The sequence below is a fragment of the Cibotium barometz genome, chromosome 38 (genome assembly GCF_041138505.1).
Source record: "Cibotium barometz isolate CiBa-2024 chromosome 38, ASM4113850v1, whole genome shotgun sequence".
NCBI lineage: Eukaryota > Viridiplantae > Streptophyta > Polypodiopsida > Cyatheales > Cibotiaceae > Cibotium > Cibotium barometz.
In genome coordinates, this window is record NC_141083.1 from 42780754 (window position 1) to 42807728 (window position 26975).

Here is a 26975-nt window from a genome sequence, read left to right on the forward strand (position 1 = left end):
GATTGGTAGGTGGCTTCAGGATGATATTCTGCATGACAAGGTTGTGTCCAAATCTTTTACCTGGGTAAAGTATTTTTTAATGTGTTATTTGTCAAAGGTCAAATTGTGACTAAGCTATTTGTGAAGGGTCCCCTCTTCTTAGGTCATCAATTGGTGCATGTATTTCCATTCAATCCATTGTTTGATGTTAATAAGAGTTTGCAAAATGCATGTCCTCTATGGGTCGAGATTGTGGGCCTCCCCCTGGCTTAGACTTGCCATGCATGATATTGGCTATTCTCTGGGACTAGTGATGTATCTACCCAATGACGAGATGGGTGGTAGAGAGGCAAACAACTTCTTATGTTTCATGGAATACTACCAAAGACATGCCAAAATCAATTAAGGTGGATTTAGGAGACCTAGATACCTTAGAAATGGGGATTAGGTTTGGTGCCTTTCCACCAAGGGCTTGCTTTAAATGTGGTGGATTTAGTCATATTGCCAAAAATTGTGTAGAACAACCCTTAGGTAAAGGAGAAAAGGAAAAGGAAGTAGATAAGAATAAGGGAAAGAAAACTAAAACATTGGCTAGTCAGGAAGTGGAAGCTAAGGGAAAGGAGGAATTGAAAGATGGAATTGAGGGATATTCTGAAGGGTCTTGGGTTAAAGTTAAAGGGAATACTAGTGTAAGACAGGCTAAAGCAGAGGCTAGGAAAAAATTATCCTTTCAAGGAATAGAGGGCTAGTACAATAATGATCAAAGTGGCTCTACACCCTTGATATACTCTAATCCCTATAGCCTCTTAAGGGAGAGTGATAGTGGCTCTACCCCCTTGATATACTCTAATCCCTATAGCCTCTTAAGGGAGAGTGATAGTGGTGCTTCTTCAAAACCAAAAATAGATGATGTGCCAAGGGAAGGGGAGGAGGTGGACATGGTCCTAGAAACTGCTCTGTCATGAATAACTCTTTTACATTTTCTAGGTGGACATGGAACGTGGAAGGGATAAAAGATAAAAAGAAGAATGCTTCCTTTTGGGGGCTAGTCAAGCAATGGGGGTACTCAGTTATGGCCATTCAGGAACATAATATTTTTGGCAACATCTCGAGGAGGGATTGGTTTAAAGATTGGATGATTATGTATGGGGGAGTGAATTCAGGATATAGCGGTGTTATGATGTTAGTTAAGAAGGATTTCAGCACTAGTATCATAGTTAACCATCCCAATGGCAAAATTCTTGTAGTAGAAATTTTGGTGGAGGGGGAGAGAATTTGGTTGATTAATGTATAAGGGGCTCACAACCACATGATCACATGTGATATGTGGAATTGGATAGCTAATTTGAATATTCAAGTTCCTTAGAACAGTAATGTTAGACTTGCTTCTTTGATTATCATTCAGGAATTTGTTGAGGCATCTGGCTCTACATGTAACATTCAGAAGTCTAGAATCATAAGCTTGATAGAAGATAATGACTTTGACATAGTGTGTTTTTTGAGGGAGCTTGGTGGAGGGAGCTTTTACAAGAAACTCCTCTTTTAAAAATGTGGACATTCTCTCTCTAGTCCCTCCACCACTACCTCCTACAACCTCCACCACCGCCACCAACTCTTAGCCTAGGCCACTTTCTCCCCTCTAGACCAAATAAGCTCCTCCCTTCTCTCTCTCTCTCTCTCTCTCTCTCTCTCTCTCTCTCTCTCTATCTATCTATCTATCTATCTCCCAATCTCCCACCCTCTTCCCTCTATATCCCTCTCCCACCCTCTTCCCCTCTCATGCTTTCTCCCTTATCCACCCTCCCTCTCACTCTATGTCCTTCCGTCTCTCCTTCCCTCTATTTCTCTCCCAACCTCTTGCCTTTCCCTCTTTCTCTCTCTCTCTCTCTCTCTCCTTCTCCCACCCTCTCTCTCTCTCTCTCTCTCTCTCTCTCTCTATGCATAATCTCTCCTCTCCTCTTCCCTCTATCTCTTCCTCTCCCAATTCATAATCTCTCCTCTCCTCTTCCCTATGTCTCTCTCTCTCTCCCTATGCATAATCTCTCTCTCTCTCCTTCTCCCTCCCTATGCATAATCTCTCCTCTCCTCTTCCCTCTGTCTCTCCCTCTCCCTCCCTATGCATAATCTCTTGTCTCCTCTTCCCTATGTCTCTCCCTCTCCCTATTCATATTCTTCTCCTTCCATTTCCTTCTCTCTCTCCCTTTATCCCTCTCCCTCCCTATGCATGATCTCTCCTCTCCTCTTCCCTCTATCTCTCCCTCTCCCTATGCATATTTTGTCCTTCTCTCTCTCTCTCTCTCTCTCTCTCTCTCTCTCTCTCTCTATGCATAACCTTTCCTCTCCTCTTCCCTCTGTCTCTCCCTATGCATAATCTCTCCTTCCCTCTCTCGCTCTCTCCCTCTCCCTCTCTATGCATAATCTCTCCTTTCTCCCTCTGCCACCATCTTCCTCCTCTCACTCTTTCTCCCTCTATCTCTCTCCCACCCTTCCTCTCAATCTCTCTCCTTCCCTCTATCTTTCCCTCTCTCCCAACCTCGTTCCTCTCTCTCCCTCTCCCTCTCCCTCTCTCTCACCCTACACCTATGCTCTTTTACAAGCTATTCTATTATTCAACTCCTCTCAAAGGGACTCCTCCTTCTCTTCAACAATGTGCCCGTAACTTTGCGAAGTGTCGATAGCGCTTCCAATCTTCATATTGGAGACATATAGATCTCCGAAATCGATAGGCTCATCCCCTAGCATTTTTCTATAAAGATTACAGGCCTCTATTGTGATTGTCATATGTTCTTTCACATCTCCTCCTAACTTCATGCATAAATCTTTGTAAACCCTATCAAGGGTATCCTTGAGAGTATAGTTGGTGCCCTTTAGAAGAAGACATAGTGAGATTGAGAAAGATTAGTGGATGATGGTGAGGGTTGTTAAGGTAGAGAATGATAGTGAGAGTTGTTAAGGTAGAGAATGATGGTGAGGGAGAGTGAAGTGAAGAAGGACAAATAGGGAGGGAGAGAAAAACAATAAAAGGGAGAGGGAGGCAATGAGATTTGGAAGTGAGGATTAGAGTAAGAGCCATGGATCACATTTATAGATACATCATGCGCCGGGAGCAGGGTGTTTTTATCGGCACACTTAACTCTCCACCCCACTAGGTGTAGCAGCGTTTAGCACAATAATAGGGAAACTTAAAAAACCCTTTGCATGTTGTTGTCCCACGAGAGGGTTTTGAATTTGAGCTGTGAAGAATCTATCAAACAAATCGTATCCATCTCCTCGTTGGGATTTTTTGAAGAGCTAGATCCCTCTATTCATTGGCTTACCCTATCAAAATATATTGTTACCCACCAGTAGCATCTTTTGACTGCAAAAAACTTGTAACCCTGATAATACCATGTGGGACACCTCTTTTATAGGGGTCCAAATGGCCTTCTCTCCCCATAGTTACCCAGCAGCATCTTCTCATCCCCTACAAAAAACTTGTAACCGTGATAATACCAAGTGGGACACCTCTACTATAGGGGTCAAGATGCCCTGCTCTCCCCATAGGGTCGAGATGCCCTACTCTCCCCATAGTTACCTAGTTCTGAGTCCCTACAAAAAACTTGTAACCCTAATAATCCTAGGTTCAACACCTCTACTACACGAGGTCCAGATGCCCTGCTCTCCCCATAGCCCCTCGGTGGGATGGGACTCTTATTTAACTTACTTATTTGGATAGCATTTAAAGTTCTCAAAGAAACTGCAATTGACAAGGCGTGATTGGTTGTCTTCAATATATCTAAGAATTGTGGTTGAGGTTAAAAAGCAAAAGAATCCATGTAGTGTCATTATTGATGCTAGCATCTTTATAGTATTTTGTGTGTTTTGACAAGCCTGAAGTTTTCTCTTTGATACTTGAGATACTTGATCCCTCACATGCTGGAGTAAGAGAAGGATTTGGATGCAAGAGAGCCTGAGATCTCCCCCTCCACCCTCTACGCGATGGCCTTTATTCAAGAGCAGGTCCCTTTCATCAAGTGCAACCCTCAGAATACCTTCGTCCCTGGGCTTATCGACTATGCAATCTGTAACAACACTCTCCTTGGAGGAGACGATTTCAAAAGTGGGCAAACCAAAATAAAGTTTGTACTTTTGTTGACTTCTTAGTTGGTGTGGGCATTAAGCCAACCTCCATCGTGAAACGACAACTTGGGCTACAACCACTTGGGCTACAACCACTTGGGCAACAACTACGTCATGAACTTGTTAGCCTCGCAAACATAACTGACAGCGGGCAAACGATGAACTGTCCCCTTGAACGTGGGTGGGCATCGAGAAGGAAAAAGAGAAGGATGAAGAAAAAGAGAGAGATGGCGAGAGGAGGATGGGATGGAAATAGAGGAGGTGGCCCAAGGTGTTGTGAGATGCCCCAATATGCAGCGGCATACATTAGCAAAATGAGCAAATCTCTACCTAAGGTGTTGTGAGACGTCTAGTACGCAACGGCATGCATTAGAAAAATGAGCAAATCTCTACCTAAGGTGTTGTGAGACGTCTAGTACGCAACGGCATGCATTAGAAAAATGAGAAAATTTATACCTGACCAGTACACAGTGGCATGCATTAGCAAAATCAGAAAATTTCTACGTGATGAGTATGCTGTGGCATGGTTTAGACACAAAATAGTGTGAAGATGCTAGTTTGATGTCTCACATGTCGGACTCTTCTTCAAGATCTTAAATACTTTGCTAGAGTAAGAGAAGGCTGTGCCGAGGAGAGGAGGAAGCCGAGAAGAGGAGAAGCTACGATCGCCCTTAGGAGGAGTAAAAGAAAGAGGGATGATGAGGCGAATGTCACCCTTAGTGAGGGATGAATATAAAGGTACGTTAGACGGTGCTTATCAGTCTGCTCCATCTCATCTTATCACACACAGTTAAAGCCTCATCATTTCTCGGATTTATCTCGGCCAAATTTTTGAATACTCCTTTAATTAGTGGAGCTATATTACAAACAATTTCCCATGGTTTAATAGGTGTGGCCCATTACACCGGCATTACTAACGCAATAAAGTGACACATAACTTTTCCTTTTCGAACCCCTTCTCTCTCTATACCAAAAGAATCACTCCCTCTCATAGATTATTTTATTTTTATGCAAAAAGAGGAATTCCCATGATAATGGAGATCCATGTAATTAAATGGAAAAAGAGAAATTTTGGTATATTGAAATAATGAATATTTTTATAGATAAATTTATTTTATGTAGGAGAAAATTTAAATGATAAAACAAGAATTCTCATGACATTTGGAATTCTATCATTTAAATGGTAAAAGTAGAATTCTTGGCATAATTGGAATAATGGATATTTTTATTAAAGAAAAGAAGAATTTTAGATAAATTTATTTTATGATAAAAGAGGAATTCCCATGACATTTGGAATTCAATCAATTAAATACAAAAAGAGAAATTCCCATGATATTTGAGATCCAAGAAATTAAATGGAAAAAGAGGAAGTTTTAGCATAATTCAAATTATGAGTATTTATCAAAAGTGGAATTTTGAGCATTATTGGGAAATATGGGTAGAATTGATTTTTGTAAATCCCATGAATCTTTTACTCAAAAGAAGAATCTTGAATATATTTCACTTGAGAAAATTGATAATGAATATGAAAATATCCGTCAGAAAAAGTACCTTTAACTAGACCAAGCAATTGGCAGAAATTTAGAAAAGTCCCATCGGTATCGAAAATAGAAAATGTTACTAAATGTGAATGAAGAGATGAGAATGAGATGTGAGGATATGTGAAAGGATGTGATGTGATGTAAATGTATGTGGATGTGGATGTGGATGTGGATGTGGATGAGATGTGATGTGATGTAAAGGGATGTGGATGTGAATATGATGAGATGTGGATGAAATGTGATGTGATGTGAATATATGTGGATGTGAATGTGAATAGATGTGAATGAGATGTGATGATATGTATGGGTGTGATGTGATGTAAATGGATGAGAATAAGATGTGAAGTGATAGATGTAAATATGAATGAATGGATGGATGTGGATAGACGTGCATGTGAATGACTGGATGGATGTGGATGAATGAGATGGGATGTGTATGGATGTGATGAGATATGGATAGATGTGGATGTAATGTGATGTGGATGGCATGAATGAGATATGATGTGGATAGATGTGGATGTGATGTAATGTGGATGGAATGAATGAGATATGATGTGGGTGTGATGTAATGTGGATAGAATGTATGTGATGGGATGGGAATGCAATGAATGTGATGGATGTGAATAGATAAGATGAGATGTGAATGGATGTGAATGTGACGTGATGTAAATAGATGTGAATGGATGAGATGTGATGTGATGTGATGTGATGTGAATCGAGATAGATGTGAATGGATGAGATGTGATGTGAATGGATATGATGAGATGTGATGTGAATCGGGATAGATGTGAATGGATGAGATGTGAATGGATGAGATGTGATGTGAGTGATGTGGATCGGGGTAGATGTGAATGGATGAGATGTGATGTGAATGGATGTGATGTGATGTGATGTGAATCTAGATAGATGTGAATGGATGAGATGTGATGTGAATGGATGTGATGTGATGTGATGTGAATCGCGGGATAGATGTGATGTGATGTGGATCAAGGTAGATGTGAATGGATGAGATGAGATGTGAATGGGATATGGGTAGATGAGATGTGATGTGGATCAAGGTAGATGTGAATGGATGTGATGTGATGTGATGTGATGTGGATATGGGTAGATGAGAATGGATGAGATGTGATGAAGATAGATATGGATAGATGTGATGAGATGTAATATGATGTGATTGAATGAGAATGGATAAAGGACGATGGGAATACATATGATTGGATGTGGATTAAGCAAAGTGAATTGATTTAGAAGAATGTGGAATAACGAGAAATGGATGGAACGATGTGGAAAGATGAGAGTTCATTAGAACTGTATTTATGAAACCTGTTTTTAAATTACTGTTTTATGTCAAGAATGCTGGGAAAGCATTTTGACCATCTTGTGAATGAGGTCATGGAGACCTAAGTGATAAATTTGCAACAGCTGACGGAGAGTCAACGGAGGACGTCTCGCATAGCAAGGTCGGCCGAGGTCTTGAATAGCCTCGGTTCGATTTAAATGGTGAGCTTTCGATACGGTGGATGAGGGACCAAGGAAGCGGCCTATGAGTGAAGCGCTAGGTGACCTGCGAGAAGGATCCTAGAGGGTGCTGACCATATGGTGCTTGGGCTTTGGGTCGCCAAAGATACCCACCCGTGCGTCGAGGAAGAAAATTGAACAAGGTGTTAGAGTTGTTTTCTGAACTCAGGCATGGATCCGGTTGATTGACCTTGCTTGTCCTCAAAACGGATGAGTCCATGGCTCTTTTATATGGATCTGTTGGTTGATCTTACTGATCTTCAACGGAGAGTCCATCTGGATTTTTATAAGTGGATATATTTCCGGGTACTATGAGCTAGGAACTATTAAAAATGCCCCTAAGTGAACACGTGGTGAGCGTTCTGGTTGCCAATGATGCCATAGGTACATCAATGAAGAAATGATTGGAAATTAGAATTCAACCGGGTATTTTGGAGGATTATGATCAGTGATACTATGGTTTCATTAAAAGATTGTTTTAAAGATAGTTGACTCTATGAAACAGGCAATTTCATATTGGGTGTGTAAGTGGTGTGACTATCTTGAAGTTTGCTTGAAGCGCCGGCTAGGGGGCCTGGGAACTCTTTTCACTGGTACCCGAGACAAAAGATTGTTTTCACAGTTGGCTCTGTGAAACAGGCAATTTCATATTGGGTGTGTAAGTGGTGTGACTATCTTAAAGTTTGCTTGAAGTGCCGGTGGTACGGGGTTAGGCAGGACTAATGGATCCCTAAAATGAGACTCAACTCAATTCTGTTATGGTACATAGATGAAGTAAATCCCGGATAGTCTTTGTTCTACGGAAAAGAATCAACGGCGGTTGTGCCTCTCGATGAGGAAAAAAGCATTGGTCTCTATGATCCAAGTGTAAGTCTTTTCCTTGATCTGATCATGTGACTTACGGGTTCGGTCGGATCAGTTTGGTTAGTTAAGGCTCTTGGCTACGTTAGAATAAAACTATCCTGGAGGAATCGCCCATGCTTTCTAGGCGAGGGAAGTTTTTCTGGGTTCGGTTTTAGAAGAACCGAGGGATTAGTCTTTTGTCCAGATATCCGTGGGCGAGGCCCCGAGTGAGAGGCTCTACCCTGCGCAAGAAGTGCTACTTCTATTGCTAGCACCCCCGATTTCGTTCGCAGAGGAGGCAGGGATCTTTCATCTCATGCAACCCCTCCACCGCCTCGCTTCCTCCTCCTCTCTCTCTCTCTCACGCAGCTCCCCTCTTCCACCCTTCTCTCTTTCTCTCGTGCCTCCCCTCTTCTCCCCTCCTTCTCTCTTTCTCTCGTTTCTCCCCTCTCTCTCTCTCTCTCTCTCTCTCTCTCTCTCTTGTGCCCCTCCCCTTTTCCCCTCCTTCTCTCTTTTCTCTCTCTCTCTCTCTCTCTCTCTCTCTCTCAAACGCTTCCCTCCTCCCCTACTCTCTCCCTTCCTCCCCTATCCTCTCTTTCTCTCTTGTTTTTTTTCTTTTTCATCTCACCTCTTTTCTATTCCTTGACTCTTTTTCTCTATTTTTAGCCAAAATCCTAAAATTTTATTTTTTTCCTATTTTTATCTCGTTTTTCCCTTACAAAATGATAATGTATATGTAATGATAATGTAATGTATATGTGTAGAGCATGCAATTACAAAATGTATGCTTTGTAGGAGTGTCTCCTCGTACACCCTCAACAATAGTCCTTGGTGTTCTGAGCGTGTTGCAACATCAAAGTGTTAGTTCCTCTACTGTTATAGAAGCCTCAGCACTGACAAGTGTACTAATCAATTGTGAACACGTGTAAGAATTATAAATGTGTGTCTTTTATATCATGTAATGACAATTAATGTGTAACTCTTCTCAACAAGGTTTAGCGAGACAAATTCTCCAAAGGTGAGGGCATTTGTTGGGGATCCTTTGAAAATAGGCCGCACAATTCAGAACCAGGAGTGTCCAGAGGATCTAGTACGTCTTTTTAATATGTTGTAAGAGAGGGAAACCAAGCCTTTAATATTAAAGGTGTCAATACAAGCACAGTGTGTGATTGTATTGTAGTGAGGTTGCCCACAAGAGGTTCTGTTTATGGCTACCCCGATGATATGTCCCGCCATGGAATCTATGTACATATGAGTGATCAAGAGGATTTCTTTACGATACAGACCTTAAGTGTTATTGTGTATACTTTGGGGTATAAATTCTCTCATTTTATGTGTATGCCACATAAATGGAGATGAGCCTTTATTGCTTCAGATTTGTGACACCATGCTAGATGACATAGCTCTCTTATTGTCATTGGTACTATGTATCAAATGACAACTATTATAACGCAGGCCGAGCAATGTGTCTTCTCCTTAGACACCCTCGTGAATGTGTGATGTACAAGTGTACAACGCATACTGGAAAGGTGTTTGGATAGAAAGAGAGAGAAGAAAGAAGGATAGAAAGAGAGAGAGGAGGCTGTATAGAGTCAGCAACAAAGAGAAGGATAGAGAGAGAGAGAGAGAGAGAGAGAGAGAGAGAGAGGACAGAAGGATAGAGAGAGAGAGAGAGAGAGAGAGGACAGAAGGATAGAAAGAGAGAGAGGAGGCTATATAGAGTCAGCAAAGAGAAGGATAGAGAGAGAGAGAGAGAGAGAGAGAGAGAGAGAGTGAGAGAGAGAGAGTGAGCAAAGAGAAGGATAGAGAGAGAGAGAGAGAGAGGGAGAGGGGAGGATATAGAGAGTGAGTGAAGAGATGGGTAGAGAGAGAGAGAAGAATATATATATATATACAAAGAGAGAGAGAGAGAGAGAGAGAGAGAGAGAGAGAGAGAGGAGGAGGAGGAGGAGGATAATATCAAAGAGAAGGATAGAGAGAGGGAGAGGGAGGATAGAGATAGGGATGGTAGATATCTGAGAGAGTGAGCAAAGAGAAAGATATAGGAGAGAGAAAAAGAGAGAGAGAGGGGAGAGTAGGACAAGGGAGAAAGAGAGAGAGAAGCAACAGAAAGATGTGAGATGTGTGGAGAGAGGAGAGGAGAGGAAGGGAGAGAGAGAGAGAGAGAGAGAGAGAGAGAGAGAGGGAGGATAGACAGAGTGAGCAAAGAGAGAGGAGAGGAGAGGAAGGGAGAGAGAGAGAGAGAGAGAGAGGGAGGATAGACAGAGTGAGCAAAGAGAGAGGAGGATATAGAGAGTGAGCTGAGAGACGGATATATATATATACAGATGGAGAGAAGAATGTATATGTGTGTGTGTGTGTGTGTGTGTGTGTGTGTGTGTGTGTAGAGAGAGAGAGAGGATAAGAGCAAAGAGAAGGATAGAGAGAGGGAGAGGGAGGATAGAGATAGGGATGGTAGTAGATAGAGAGAGTGAGCAAAGCGAAAGATATAGGAGAGAGAAAAAGAGAGAGAGGGGGGGGAGAGTGAGACAAGGGAGAGAGAGAGAGAGAGAAGCAACAGAAAGATGTGAGATGTGTGGAGAGAGGAGAGAGGAGAGGATAGGAAGGGAAGATGGTAATAGATAGAGAGAGAAAGGGAGGAGCAAGGTTGGTGGTGGCGGAGATAGTGGTGGGAATAGTTAGAGAGAGAGTGTTCAAGTAGAGAGAGAGGGTAGACAAGAAAATATCCCTCTGCCGAGCTCCTTCGGTGAGACCATCCCCCAAAGATGGGGATGTGAGGTGGTCCAAAAAGATCAAATTGTCAAGTTGCTAGGGATTCCTTTTGGGATGAAGGTCACAAATAGCAGTTAACTAATTAGGCAATTAGCAGGTTTTTGGAAAAACTAAGTAAATGGGAGGGAATTAGAGTACCCTTTCATAGCAGGATTGATATTTGCAATGTTGTCCTGAATGCCTACATAATGTATTTATGCCCAATGCTGGACTTTGGCAAGTGTCACTAGAAAAGGAAATCTCTTGTGGGCCCCATCAGAGATTTTTTATGGTGGAATAGCAAAATTTCCATAAGGACTCGTGCACAGTTAGCATGGGACAGATTGTCAGTACCAAAAGGGGAAGGGGATAATGGTATCTTACATATGCCCACCCATTCTTTAGCAAGGGTGGCTCTGTTTCTTCCCAAATGCTTGATACAGAAGGAACCTTGGACAGTGATGGTAAGAGAACTAGTTGAATTGGTTGGGGTACAGGATAAAGGCAGTGGCCCTTTTTGTAAGCTACTGTGTAAAAGGTGGAAAGAGGGTTTGGATCAGTTTCTAATGGAGTTGCAGATGAGCAACCCCTGACTTATGCCTCACTCTGGGGAAGTCTCAAACATACTAGGGGTTTTCCTTACCCATGACTCGTTTTTGCGGGTGCATGATACCGAAGGAGGCAAAATTAGATTGCCTAGATTTGGTCCTAGAACCAGAAGGTTGTATCACAACAAGGAGAAACAAATTGACCACACCTTTGTTGCACTCATAGAGGATCCAGTTGGGACCAGGTCCACAGTTAAAATATGGTCTAAGAAAGGTGACATTTTAGAAAAAACAAACCCCACGCGGCGGGGGTGTACCACAAAGGCCATGATGGAAGCTTGCATATATTACTAGGGTATCAAATTGCATGGGGTGAGTCTAGTTTTTTGCTAGAAGATGAGAGACGGGCTTTACTTTGTAATCTTGTAAATGAAGTGAAAAGAGAAAAGGAGTGACTTTCAGATGTAAGTGATTTACTGGTGTACCTGGCTTTTTCTGGTTAATATAAATATTTACTATTGGTATAAAAGAAAAAAGAAAAAAAGAGAGACGAGCACCCTAGAAACTAATGGTATATATATATATATATATATATATATATATAAGAACCTTCGAGGACGCGCTCTCGGCACGCGCTCTCGCTAGGTATAAATAGGGTAATTTAGCACAGAACAGGCGTCTTCGATCAACCCACAAGCTTCTTTTTTTGCGCCTGCCCACAGCTTCTTTGATCAACCCACGAGCTCCTTCGCCTCATACGTCCTCGCCATGGCCGCTGCAGTGCACGGAGGCCACCACCATCTGCACCATGACTCGGTACATGAGCAGGAAACCATGATCGTCTGCAGATTCTGGCTGCAGGGCAGGTGTACCCGCAACCCCTGCAGGTTTTCCCATGCCCTACCGGCTAACTCAGAGCGGAAGCCTTCTTCCAATCTCACCTGGCACAGGGGGCCGATATCCAAGCCCTGCTCGTTCTATTTGCGTGGCAGCCCCTGCCCCAAGGGCGACCAGAGTTGCTGCAAGTTCTTGCATGCACACACGGAAGGCGCAGCTGCCCTCTTCACCGAGTTGGAAGGCCACAGCAAAGGGTGTTCTTTGACGGGCATAGTCCTCCCTCAAGGCTCCAACACCCTCTTCACCGGGGGCCGAGACCGGAAGGTAAAGGTGTGGGATTGCGAGTCCGGCCGATGCATCCAGGCCATCCCTTTAGAGGGAGAGGTTGGGTGCCTCTTCAGCAATCCCGAATGTCTGTTTGTCGGGATTCCCAACGAGGTCCAGGTCTGGAATCTGAAGACCCAAGAGCAACAGAAGCTTTGCGCCGCTCCCGCCGGCCAGGTCCGCGCTTTGGCTGCTGCCGATGACATGCTGTTTGCCGGGACTGACTGCGGTGTCATCCTAGTATGGAGGTTCGACTCCCAAGCACACTCCTTGGTTCCAGCCGCTTCGCTATCCTCGGGCGCCCACTCTGGGCCCGTGCACACCCTCCAGCCCTACATGTTGTCCGACAGAAAACTCTTGTTCTCGGGCTCAGCTGACGGGAGCATCAGGCTCTGGGACCTCACCACCGGCCATTGCCTACACACTCTCCTTGACGCCCACACAGGCCCTGTCACTGGCCTACTCTCTTGGAACCAGTTTCTCCTCTCGGCCTCTGTCGATGGCACGCTCAACATTTGGCAGCAAGAAGGTGCCCAGTTGGATCTTCACTACACCCACACCCCTCCCAAGACTGCGACTGGCCATGCAGATACAGAAGCCCCTGAGCTAATTGCATTATCCGGATTTGTGAGCGAGGACGGCATACCTATCTTGATGTGTTCCTACGCAGGTGAGAACAATGTTGTTCGAGTGTACGAGCTGCCCTCCTTCACAGAGAGGGCCGTCCTCTTCTCACCCGAGCCCATCCAGTCCCTCGAGACCGGGCCCAGTGGGCTGGCTTTCTCAGGAGACCGTGCTGGAAGGCTCAAGGTGTGGCGGATGGGGGTACCCGAGCAGCAGCAGCATCATTGAGCATCCTCTGTCTGTGCGGTCTCCAATGCATGGGAGACAAAGAGTGATTACTCGCCAATGCGTTCTGTGAAAAGGAAAAGATTGTAAATGCTCTCCCACCTTCTCCAATGCATGGCAAATTGATCCTCCCCAAAATTTTCGCTGCAAAACCCAAAGAAAACAAGATTTGTAATTGAGTCTCCCCAATGCTTGCTGTGCATGGGAGCTGAATGAAATAAAAACACATCTGAACCACCTTTGTCTTTTATTTCTGCGTTTCATAATTGAGTTTCTCTAGCATTAAAAACTCTTTTCTCCATTGTTGATCAATCAAGGAGTTGCTAATGCAATGCCTGAGGAAGCTGAAGCAGTTATCAGAATTTAAAGTGTAAGAATGTGGGGGCTGTGTGTGTATCAAGGTCAGGATTCAACGGGTTTAATGAACCTTGACATTCCTGTTGTGATGCTCATGTCTTTCTCTGTTGGTAGCACCCTTTGAGAACGCACAACAAGTGCCACACGTGTTTATTTGTTTTACTGTGATAAGAGCGTCATGGAACGAGACATCTCTGCAGATTGAAAAGGATGCCTTCGGAAGCACTATGAGTCTACGTTCATTGGAAAGGCTTTGCATTCAATGTCTTAGATGTATGAGGAGTTCTGATCTGTGGTATGGCATTTGCAAAGCCATTGGAGAAGCCGTGAAGAGCAGCACTCTGTCAACACGGCTGGGAATAGCATCTATCAAGCACAGCCAAGGGGAAAGATAGATGAATTGATGCAAGTGTAAGGCACAAAGCTGGTGTTTAGTGGCCCTTCTGGCATGTGGCACCCTTGTCAATATGGTATCATGCTCCTTTGTGTCTTGATGGGGCAGTGTTATACAAAATGGATTAAGTCATTTCAGAATCTCGGACAAGAGATTGTTCATGAATGTATGCCTGGCTTCAAGAGGCGATCGGGCACTTGGGCAGCTAAAATGCCATGCATGACTTAGGAACAGTTGGGCACTCCAGGAAGTCCCCAAATGCCAATGGGTCGAGAGCAGTTAGGCTCTTGAAAATCCCAATGCATGAATTGTCATGCCCATGTCTACAATCTCCCAAAATGTAATGTGGATGCCTTCAAAGAGCAACACTGTACAAAGTCCCCAGGAAATACCATGCGGCTTTTCTTACACAAGAATTGGATTATTGCAAAAATGCCATGCTCATGTGTTAGAGCAACAGTAGTTCAAAACCTCCATGAAGTGGTATACCGATATTTTTAAACAAATTGGTTTGCCTTTTTGGAGGATGGCTTGGTGAAAGCTTTATGCCAGAGCTTGGTGAAGCATGCATTTGTTTTCCACTTCTTGCATAGTTTGGCACGTCTTTTTTACTTGCAGATAGATTATCAGATAGAGATCATGAACAAGGCCATGGTAAAAATTCTTTGGATTTATTGTCAAGAGCATTTGGGAGGAGTTTTTGCCATTGGTAGAGGATGCCATCAATAATGCAAGTTTTTACAAAGAAGAATTCGTTTGAGGTGGCATATGGTAGTCCTTTCGTTAACATTGTGACTGAAGCACTTAATACTTCCAAAGGTCATTATGGTGCAGGTCAGGTGGTCCAAGATCTAGATTAGATGCCATGATAGGTCTAAGATGTTACAGGGTTGGATGCCACGTGGACATATCCGAACAAGGTGCAGGACCTCGAGTGGAAATCGGTCCCATGTGAGCCCAGTCCGGGGGTCAAGTCTCGGCCAGGGTTCCATTCTACACGTCCAAGGTCAAGTGTGCATTGTCCTGCACATGAGTCTCCCTCTGGGATGATGTCAGATAATCTGAGTGTTGGGTTTGCAACCGGACACCAGGCGTCTGTAGGAAAAGCATGTAGTTTGCATGTAGGACGGAGCCAGCCCTTAGGGCTACCGCAAGAAGGGGATGTTGCATCGCTTGAATGGGCATGGGGTAGGCCTTGTGCCACCCCAAGGGGCGAACAAAAGCCCTAGGTGCTGCCCACCAGTCCATAGAGAGGCTGGTCAGGCAGTCGGCCAGTCCAAGGGGCCTGGCCAGGCAGTCGATAGGTCTTAGAGACCTTGCCCAGCCAGGTGGCCAGGAAATAGAGGCTGTCCCACAGCCATGTGCAGGCTGGGACATCAGCCTGGACAGCAGCCAAAGCATGCGCAACGCAGCCATTGTGAGAATGATGGCATTAAATAACATTTTATTGCATTTGACCAAGTCGTGGGGCTTTCATCGGGCAGGCTGACCCCAGTAGAACCAACCAATGAGCAGTGTTTGTGGGTATAAATACCCCGGGCAGAATTCAGTCCAATCATCTCATATTTCACAAAGGGTTGCAGCAACCCAAGGGGCAGGACAGCCCAGGGGAGTGCTACAACAAAGGTGAAAGGTGCAGGTCAAGAACAGATCTTTAGATCTACAGATTTGCGTTATTGTACATCATTCTAATGAAGCAAATACACCATTCGTGGTGGAGGCCCTACAAAGGATATACGAGACCCAATATTGTGTCCTTTTCTTCCCCCCCCCCCCCCCCCTCTCTCTCTCTCTCTCTCTCTCTCTCTCTATTTCTGCACATCTCTCTCTATATTGTGCATTATCTTCGTCTCGACCAATTGCTGAATTCTGAGCATTGAATTTATTGATTCTTCCACCGAAATTCCTCATGTTACATTGGTATTAGAGCCTTCTTCAAGTGTGAAGATTCAGCTAGAAAACCAAACAAAAAAAAAAAAAATTGTATGTGTGATTGGTTTCAAGACTTCACGGACCACTCCTTTCGGTGTGACTCCTACCCCTAGAAGGATTGTTGGTTTTTAGTCTCTGCTGGAAGCCTCCGGAAAGTCTCCCATACACACAGTGGATGGTCAGATTGCGTTCTAGAAAGAAAGATTTCTTGTGCCTTTAGACGCAAGAGCGACACCAACAGCTTCCTCGAGTCATCCTCCCGAGAGGATGAACTTCAATAAGTATAATGATAAACTGGACCCCACAACCCTTTATTCTTGGTTGCATCAATTTGAAGCTTATTTTGCTACAGCAGTTAGAAAGAATGATACTGATAGAGTGATCTTGGCTAGTTGGTATTTGGAAGGTGAGGCCATTTGTTGGTGGACCCAGTGGGCTCATGCCCACGCTAGATTAAGTATGGTAGCTTATGGTCCTCCATGAAAAGTTTGAGAAGATTTATCTTCAAGACAGTCTCCCTCCCCAGCTCCCCCCCGTCTAGACCAGAGGACCACAAGATAGGCCTCCTTCCAGGCTCGGATCCCCCGAGCAAGTTTCCATACCACTTGTCCAAGACAATGGAATCGGAGTTGGACTGATAACTCTAAGAACTGTTGCAATCTAGGTTCATACGCCCTTGTGTGTTGCCATTTGCAGTACCAATCATGTTTGTCAGGAAGAAAGATGGGTCTTCCTGATTGTGTGGTGTCGATTATCATGCACTCAATAAGCTGACTATCAAGAGTAAGTTCCTAATCCCTCGAATAGATTACATTCTCAAGAGGTTTAACGGGGCCAGGTTGTTCTCGAAACTCGATTTGAAGAGTTGGTACCAGTAGGTTAGGATTCTCGAGGGAGATATCTCTAAGACAGCCTTTTGTACGTAAGGGGCTCAATGAGTTTGTGGTCATGCCTTTTGGCTTGATGAAAGCCCCGATTTGAAGTTCTCAAAAGTGGATTGGGTTTATCTTCAGATTATGAAGCAAAGACTTAAGCAGGTAGGCAAACGATGCCCAAAGTTATCGTCTAGGAGCTTCAAACATTTTCCTATCCAAAGAAAGATCAACGAGGTTTCAATGAAGTTGAAGCTATCTTCGAGATAGATGTGTTCCATGTTAGTTGGCTATAACCATATGCAAGTCCGATCCCTTTAGAAGTGAAGGATGAAGCGGAACCAAGCATAGTTGATGAAGCTGAAGTGATGGTTCCCGAACATATTCTTACTCACACGAAGCGGTTTGGTTTGACAAAGAATTACTTGAAGACTATCCGGCTTTATTGACAGACTATTCAGAGGGTATGCAGTCTCCGTCAAGTTAAGCAAAAGGGCATGTCACATGCATCCCACACTTGGATGCCACACGGACATATTTGAACAGGATGGTGCAAGACCTGGAGTGGAAACTAGTCCCATGTGAGCCCAGTCCGCGGGACAAGTCAGCCAGGGTTCTACTCTATGCGTCCAAGGTCATGTGTGCACATGAAGCAGAGCCAATTAGTACTCTGAGTCTCCCTCTGGAATGATGTCAGATGATCTAAGTGTTGGGTTTGCAATTGGACACTAGGTGTCCGTAGGAAGAGCATGTAGTTTGCATGTCAGATGGGGGCCAGCCCTTAGGGCTACCCCAAGAAGGGGATGTTCCATCCCTTGAATGAGCATGGGGTAGGCCTTGTGCCACCCCAAGGGACAACATTATGGACAGCAGCTGAGCATGCACAACCTAGCTAGTGTGAAAATGATGGCATAAAATAGCATTTTATTGCATTTCACTAGGTTGTGGAGGTTTTAGTAGCAGGCCAGCCCCACTAGAACCAACCGAGCAATAGTGTTTGTGGGTAAAAATACCCCCGGTAGAATTTAGTCCAGTCATCTCATATTTCACAAAGGGTTGTTGCAGCCCAAGGGGGCTAGGATAGCCAAGGTGAAAGGTGCAGGTCAAGAACAAATCTTTGGATCTATAGATTTGCATTATTGTACATCATTCTAATAAAGCAAATACACCATTCGTGGTGGGGGCTCTACATAGCATATTCAGGACCCAATACTATGTCCTCTTCGCCCTCTCTCTCTCTCTCTCTCTCTCTCTCTCTCTCTCTCTCTCTATGCTACCAGGAGGCAGAGACAGAGGAGCACTACATTTGCCGATGTACAGTCTATTATGAGATCTGAGGGAGATATTATTGCCTCTTCCGAGAGGGTTTTGGGCCGTTATGCAGGGTCATGAAGTTTGAGGATAATAGATGCATGGGATTGTTCCCACTTGAGCTCAGGAGACACACAGAGACCCTCTTGGCAGACATGAGACCGAGCCATGATGTACCTATACAGAGGATCCTGAGAGATTTCTTCAGCACTAGCACCATCAGCCCAGCCCACACACCTCCGGATACCTCCTCCATCAAGCGATCAGGGCACCAGCCATGCTCCCAGGGAGTCACCACACTGATAGAGTAGTTTTCTTATGTCATGCTCATCAGCCACACCCACCAGGATCCCGACCACGGCATCCTCACCATCGCCAGATCCGAGCTATTATTTCTCGACATTGGAGGCGCCTACCTAGCTTCTACGATCTCTCCATTCTAGACAGCCCAATGGCAGAGATACTTGATCTGAGTAGAGGGTAGCACTTCAACTGATCAGCATACATGGATCTACTTGATATACATTCTCTAGTATTTTCTACTCAGTATCATCTAGGAGTCTTACTTACAGTTCTTATAACTGTAAGATAGTCAATTTATTGTACTTTTCAGTTTCATTTGGTTGTTCTCTTTGATGAGACATCAACTTCAGATGTACTCTCAGTTTTGGTCTCATAGGCCATTATGGCCTCTTAGAGACGTTAGCGTGTCATTTCATTTCATTTTCTCTATCTCTATCTCTCTTTCTACACATCTCTCTCTATATTGTGTGTTACCTTGCGAATGATTGTTGAATTCTGAGCATTGAAGTTCCGATTCTTCCACCAAGCTTCTGCATGTTACATAAGAAGAGGTTTGGAAGGCTGAGGCAAAGTGGGTCCATGAGGCCGACAAGCTTTGTGAAGATAACGACTTCAATGGAAACAACGGCTCAAGGAGGTCACATAAGTTTTTTCCAAATTGGCTTTGAAGAAAGGGTCCTTAAGCAACTGAGTGATGTCATATTTGTGCTAGAGTTACTGAGCTCCTGTAAGATGCACATGGTATCGCATTCTAGTAATCTTGTGTACAGCCACCCGAGGAAGACTGAGCCCGAGCGAGTGAATAATGGGGGTATTCAAAAGGTACTAATGTGGGTCTTTATCAATACAAGAGAGGCTCCTCTTCCAGAGGAAACTTCAATATCTTCTCAAATTTAAGGGATATCCGATACAATAGGCTGTTTGGCTTGATGGTTCATAGACGAATCGAGCTGTTATTGTGAGCTGATCTCAAGAGGCCATGCTACTGAGGAAAGTTGTAGTTCCAATGGGGGAGAATGTGATGCACATGGATAGCACAATCAAGATAAGTAGTCCAGGCTATGTTTAAGAAGCCTCTGGAAGAGACAAGATCCCAGTTTTGGGTAGGAATTTGGGTGGTGGACAGACGGCGGGTCTGGACACGTTGCAGACAGGTCTGGGAAGTAGTCCGGCAGGTTTAAGAAGAAGTCAAACAGGTCGAGCACCAAATTGACCAGCAGGATGAGTGTTTGGGAAAAGCATCTACGTCTTCATTGACTTGTGCATATTTTGCATTGCTCACCTTTGCTTAGGGTCTACATTCAGATTTAACTTCTTCTTTTTTCTTTTTTCTTTAATATATGGCAAACTATTAGAGGGTACAAATGGTGGTTGGTCAGGCAGCTAGACGACCGACAGATCGGAAGCTGATGGCCCTATAAATAGGCCCCTCCTTTCCCCACTTCAATCATTAACTATCAAGCATTCCTTTTGTCGTATGAATTGGGTGTACTTGTGGACTTTCAGTATCATTCTAGCTGCATCCAAGTGTGGCTTCCTTGGAGTTACATTAACTAAGTCACCAATCCAACATCATAGCTCAAATATGGGCTAGTGAGTCTTATATAGATCAAACTCCCTATAATACACTAGTTAGGGTCCTCCAAAGATCACCCGCTTCTACAGCCAATTTGGTATTTTATTTTAATGGCATTGACATTGGCTGTATGACATGGTTTGCCACAATATTAATAGCATTTCATACTATTTTCACTTTGGTATCTTTAACATCTACCTCAGCCTCTCTGGCTTCCCTGGCCTCTTCCGCTTGTGCATTATATTCTTGTTGCTTTTAACAATGATTTTTGCTTCCAAAACGATCTTCACCTCGGCCTCTAGATGAAAATATGCCTATACCTCTAGTCATGTCCATGTAGAAGGCATGTACCTCTAGTTATGTCCATGTAGAAGGCATGCTTCTACGAATCTTCGAAAGCTGATTAACTCCCGACATGCACGTCGATAAATTCTCATTGCAAGAATTAATTATTTTTTTGTCAAGATTTGACTTGTAAGCATTTCATAAACATCTATATTCAACTTCATAGCATCATACTACAAAATTTAAAGATGGTGTCAGTTATTAAAAGACTATTTAATTCAAATGATGATAAATTTCTACTTTGCAATAATAGAGAGTCAAAAGAAAGTTTAAAAGATATTATATTTCTTCTTGAGAAATATTACATCGTGGTCAATATTTGGCTTTTTTAACATCATAATCCATATTCTGAAAATTTCTACATGGTAATCCATATTTCAGATTGAAGAGCTTTTTTCTACCCTTAGGCTTCTTACTATCCTTTCATTACAATGTTAACCCATTTTGGGATTAACACATGCTATAATCTGAGATTCTACATCAAGGAGAAAGGGATGAGACACTGAAAGGATGTATGATCAAGCTACGAAGCAACGATGCCCATATCTAGAACTTGGGCATGCACCCATAATGGTCCGTGAACGAAAAAGTTATGATGATTCTTCTCACTCCAAGAGCATGTGGTAGCAAGATAGAATGAGATATCTAATAATATATTTTATGGATGTAATATGAGATTAAGCATTGTATAATAAATAGGACACTTATGAGCCTCGATCAAGTAAAATTTAAGCGTGTGGGAACACGTATGGCCTTGTATATAAGTTTCTCTCATAATGCAATTTACTCTTCATTATGCAATTTGTGGAAAACATAACCATGGCGGTTTTCTCTTTCCACCTTGCCCCACATGTCAACCATCCACCCTCTTAGTGCAAGGATGTTCTCTGGCTTTACCCGAAGGAAGAAAGCCCAATTGAGTGGGGCCCACAAATTCTCCTCACTAGCCTTTGTGGCCTTCTTGTGTTCACTAGATTTTAGGGTGCCCATATCTTCAAGCCCCAAACACAAACCCAAAACAAAGATCAATCAAACAACAAATGTAACTTTAGATAAACATCAACCTTTTAAACAAATTGTAATAGTTATTTTTGAAGGGTATTATTTTCAGCATGAATTATCAATAATGAAGGTATTATTTTCAGCATGACATTAAATAAGAAACACAAGAAGCTCTGATCTCTCCCTCCCTCTGATCTCTCCCTCCCTCTATCTCTCTCTCTCTCCCCCTGAAATAAAGAACATCAACATAGACATGCAACAACTACCCTCCCACATAAAGCATGCATGATGACACTCACAAAACCCTTTAAAAAACTCTATCAGCCCACACACAGAAAATTAAACTTTAATGGGAAGATTTTGAAGGATTTCCTAGTATTAGAAGATAAATGTATGCAGTTTGAAACCTTATAGAAGTTTAGAAGCAGCACAAAAGGCCCATTTTAGAAGCTTCTAGCAGTATAGAAGTAACACATAAGCTTTTGGCTACATAGGAGCAACATACACGTAGAGACTTTGCAGCACCCTAAATCTACACACATGCATTGATTACACAACATAATCTACATAAAATCCTAAACATGCAATGAAAATAAAAAATTAAAAGTAGGAAAACTATGAAATGGGTTGCCAAGGACACACCAAAATCGATTGAGGTGGATTTAGGAGACCTGGGTACCTTACAATTGCGGCTTTCTAAGGGCTTTCCGAGGGCTTGCTTTAAATGTGGTGGATTTGGCCATATTGCCAAAAATTGTGTAGAACAGCCCTTAGGCAAAGGAGAAAAGGAAAAGGAAGTAGAAAGGAATAAGGGAAAGAAAACTGAAACATTGTCTAGTCATTAGGAATTGGAAGCTAAGGGAAAGGAGGTGTTGAAAGATGGAACTGAGGGATATTCTGAAGGGGCTTGGGTTAAAATTAAAGGAAAGACTAGTGTAAGACAGGCTAAAGCAGAGGCTAGAAAATTTTTTTCTTTTCAAGGAATAGAGGGCAAATAAAATAATGATCAAAGTGGCTCTACCCCCTTGATATACTCTAATCCCTATAGCCCTTTGAGGGAGAGTGATAGTGGTGCTTCTTCAGAACAAAGCATTGATCACCTAGTTGAAGGAGCTTAGAGGGGTATACCAAAAATAGATGATGTGCCAAGGGAAGGGGAGGAGGTGGACATGGTCCCAGAAACGGCTCTGTCATGAATAACTCTTTTAAATTTTTTGGGTGCACATGGAACGTGACAGGGATAAAAGATAAAAAGAAGAATGCTTCCTTTTGGGGGCTATACTCAGCTATGGCCATTCAGAAACATAATATTTTTGGCAACATGTCGAGGAGGGATTGGTTTAAAGATTGGAAGATTACGTTCGGGGGAGTGAATTCGGGATATAGCAGTGTTATGATGTTAGTTAAGAAGGATCTCAGCCCCCTAGTATCATAGCTAACCATCCAATGGCAAAATTCTTGTAGTAGAATTTTTGGTGGAGAGAGAGAGAATTTGATTGATTAATGTATATGGGGCTCACAACCACAGGATCAAATGTGATATGTGGAATTGGATAGCTAATTTGAATATTCAGGTTCCATTTATTCTCTTGGGGGATTTTAATATGGTTGCAAGACTAGTGGATAGATGTGGGGGTAGTACTATTCTTATGGGTAAGGAAAAAGGAAAATGGGGGGAATTAAGAGGTCAATTGGGTCTGATTGACAAGTGGAACTTAGGTGACTAGAGAGATAATCTTGGGCATACATATTTTAGTCTTCAATATATCTCATCATCCTCTAGAATTGCTAGAGTCCTTTTTAGCCCAGTAAGCCTCCTAGGTTCCCCACACTCTAAAGATTTCCATTGATACCAGTAATGCTCTTTCTAACCACATGCCTTTAAAATGGTGCTAGTCTAGTGCTAATGGGGAGGAGCTTGAACTTTCCCAATTTCCCACAAGGAAGTTGAGAGTGAATAATCTTCTACTTGAAGATGCTCTATTTGTGGAGTATACTGAGGAGGATATTGGGAGGATGAAAAGGAGAGGTATATCAAAGGGATGGAGGAAATTTGCCAATGATATGCAAGGGATCATGGAGGAAATTTGCCAATGATATGCAAGGGATAATTAGAGCAGTAGGCAAGTTGAGAGCTAAGGAAAGGAGGAGTGAAAGAAGAAAATGGGCAACTTAATTGGAGAGTTTTCAGTTCAAAAGACAGACTGGGAACCTCCCTACATAAGATACTAATTTTTATTTTAAATATCAAGCTCGTTTAAAAAGTGAAGATGATAGATGTGCTAGAGAAGAGGGTAATTGGGCCAGATGGAAAATCTTAGGAAGCTTGGGGGCCATTTGTTTAAGCTTGTTAAAGGAAGAAACAACAGAGAAGTGCTCGGGAACATCTTGGATAACATGGCATTAATAGCCAAAAAAAAATGGGTAGATTTTTTGGGTGCTACATTAAGTGTGAAAGAGGACTGCTCTCAAAGGAGGTTTCAAGGCAGAAGACGGGCTATTAGGCTTAATCAATCACTGTGTAGACCCAAATAAGGCTAGATGATTAGAAAAGGATATTGATGTTTATGAGTGCTGGGTTGTTGTTTTGAAACTGGGTACAGATAAAGCCCCTAGGTGGGATGGCCTCTTTGTAGAATTTTTCATAGTCTTTTGGCCCTCCTTGTTTGAAAGATTTTTTGGGAAGTGAACGGAAAGGAATTTAAGTCAAGCACCATGAATTTGGATTTCAAAGAAGGCCCGGTGAAACTAATCCCAAAGCACACTGCTTGTACCAGATTTCCACATTGGAGGCCCACTAAGATCCTGGCAAAGGTGATTGCTCTCAGAATTACTCATGTGATATAGGAAGTCATTCCTAGGAAACAGCATGGTTTCATTAAGGGAAGATCAATCTATGATAATATCTTTCCTGGCATGCTAGGAAGGGACATTGCTCTCAAAACTCAGCAAAAATGCATAATGTTGTAATTGAACTTGGAAAATACCTATGATGGGGTCCATTGATCCTTTGTGGCAGGAGATATGGAGAAGTTTGGATTTGGAACCATAGTGGCTACTTGCATATTTATATTGTCCTTAGGTAGGGAAGTCTAATGTTTTGCTAAATGGGAGGGTAGTGGGAGGATTTGAGATCTTTCTCTAGAGAATGCTTGTAGAGATGGAAACATCGCTAGGTTGAAGTTGAGATACAATGCTTTGCTGGTGAGATTCTTTGTTGTTCTTGAAGGCTGAGAACAATAATGTTAGACTTGCTTTGACTATCATTCAAGAATTTGCTGAGGCATCTGGCTCAAGATGTAACATTCAAAAGTCTAGAATCATAAGCTTCACAGAAGATAATGACTTTGGCAGAGTGTGTTTTTTGAGGGAGCTTGGTGGAGGGAGATTTTACAAGAAACTCTTCTCTCTTAAAAATGTGGACATTCTCTCTCTAGTCCCTCCACCACTACCTCCAACTCAGCCCACCACTACCTCCTACAACCTCCACCACCACCACCTCTCAACCCAACCCACTTTCTTCCCTCTAGCCCAACTTAGATCCTCCCTTCTCTCTCTCTCTCTCTCTCTCTCTCTCTCTCTCTCTCTCTCTCTCTCTCCCCCAATCTCCCACCCTCTTCCCTCTCCCACCATCTTCCCCCTCTCACTCTTTCTCCTTTATCCACCCTCCCTCTCACTCTCTATCCTTCCGTCTCTCCTTCCCTCTATTGCTCTCCCAACTTCCTAATTATTTAGAAAATTTTAGAGCATTTTTATGGTTAAAAATATATATATTTTTATCCATTTTGGTGGGTTTTCTGCGAAGATGCTAAGATGCTATCAATTTTCTGCCAAATTTCTACTGAAATGCAGTGTGGGGCATCCAATTGATGCATTGAGTTCTCTCCCGTGTGCATGGGGCATCCAATTGATGCATTGAGTTCTCTCCCGTGTGCATGGGGCATCCAATTGATGCATTGAGTTCTCTCCCGTGTGCGTGGGATTCGTTTCTCCTCTCAAAATAGAAATTTTCTTCTATTTTTCTCTCCCGCGTGTGTGAACACCTCTTAAAAGGCATATTTTGATTAATGTTAATCATAATTAAGTTTTAATTATGATTAAAAAATCAATTAAACCTTAATTCTCCTCTTTGTTAAACAGAGAAGGAGGGGGTGGAGAGAGAAAGAATGTTGGAATGGAGAAGAAGCGGAGGAGAGAGGAGTTCTCGTCCTCTCTCTCTCTCTCTCTCTCTCTCTCTCTCTCTCTCTCTCTCTCTCTCTCTCTCTCTCTCTCTCTCTCTCTCTCTCTCTCTCTCTCTCTCTCTCTCTCTCTCTCAGTATTCGCAATGCCGGGGTGGGGGGGAGTGGGAGGGGGGCAGCTGGGCGGAAAAAATCTCCCCCCATAAAATTGAATTTATAAGCTTTTAATTAAAGCTTTAAAATATTTATTAAAAAAAGAGTTTTTTTTAAGCTTTGAAAAAAAAACTTGAAAAAAAAAGAGAAAAAGAGATTTGATTTTTTTTTCTTATCTGATAATTTTTTCTTGGACTCCTTTGGCTTTCCATCTCCCGGGAAACCTATTGACCTTCCAAATTCCAGGGATCATTTGACCTTTCAGATTCCGAAAACTTTTGACCTTTCACATTCTGATTTTTTTTTTCATTTCATTTTCCCGAAACTATTGGCTTTCAGTATTCCGGGAAGACCATTGGAATTCTGAAATTTTTGGACCGTTCGTATTCTAATGCGTTTGGGGTAATTTAAAATTTTTTAAAAATTCTTGAAAATTAGTGAAAAATTAGACAGGTTATTTTAATTTTTTGGGGAAAATCTGGGATTGGTGATTGGCATGTGGTGTGTCCATTCGGGCACCCATGACCATTCAAATTCCTTTTAAAATCTATTTTTTACCTAGAAAATTAGGGAATCCATTAAATTGTAAATTTTTTATTGGATTTCAGAATTGAGCAGAATTGAAAATTTCATGAACGATGGGATTCTCAAGAGAAATTAGGAATATTCTAGATATTATTTTTAAAAATCCTAAGAATTAGTATTTTTAAAATGTCAATGGTATTTTGGCAAATCTAATTGCTAAAATTATTTTGGAAAAATATAGGTTTGGAATGCCATAAGATAGGTTTAGTGGAATGTTTACGTGTGGTCTATGCTAAATTTTCTAAGCCTAAGACAAATTCTATCATTGGTTAGTTGATCTAGTTGTTTTGGTGGAATTTATTGGATGGTTTCCAAGTTTTATATGGACTCATCAGCTTCTGTCTAGATCACTTGCGTCTAGGGGTTTTTAATGAGTGCTACATGCATGTGTTTCACTTGCTTACTTTGGAGTTTTGCTTGAACAACACCACGTTCATGTGCTCCGGATTGATGAGTTGGCCACCAATTTTAATGCTTCTTTTAGCATGATTAATGACTATTAGATTGCATGCATTGTTTTTTATGATCAACTATGGTTTTCATGGATTCGAGGTGCTTCTATGCTTCTATCCATGGCTTTATGAGGATCTTTGAGATAATATCATGTGCTTTGAAGGTAGCATTTGCCTTCATTTTTTCACGTAATTTTGAAGTATGT

General features: G+C 42.6%; 1 protein-coding gene across 1 annotated transcript; it reads left to right on the forward strand.

Annotated features, from left to right (window-relative positions):
* The first annotated feature begins 12067 nt into the window (after window positions 1–12067).
* Window positions 12068–13312, forward strand: LOC147616745 (zinc finger CCCH domain-containing protein 17-like). Its single transcript, XM_086777198.1, has one exon. The coding sequence runs from the start codon at window positions 12068–12070 to the stop codon at window positions 13310–13312; it is 1245 nt and encodes a 414-aa protein (XP_086633324.1).
* The last annotated feature ends 13663 nt before the right edge of the window (window positions 13313–26975 follow it).

Excerpts from the sequence above, each read along its gene's own strand:
- LOC147616745 (XM_086777198.1), top strand. The coding sequence starts at position 12,068 with ATGGCCGCTGCAGTGCACGGAGGCCACCACCATCTGCACCATGACTCG.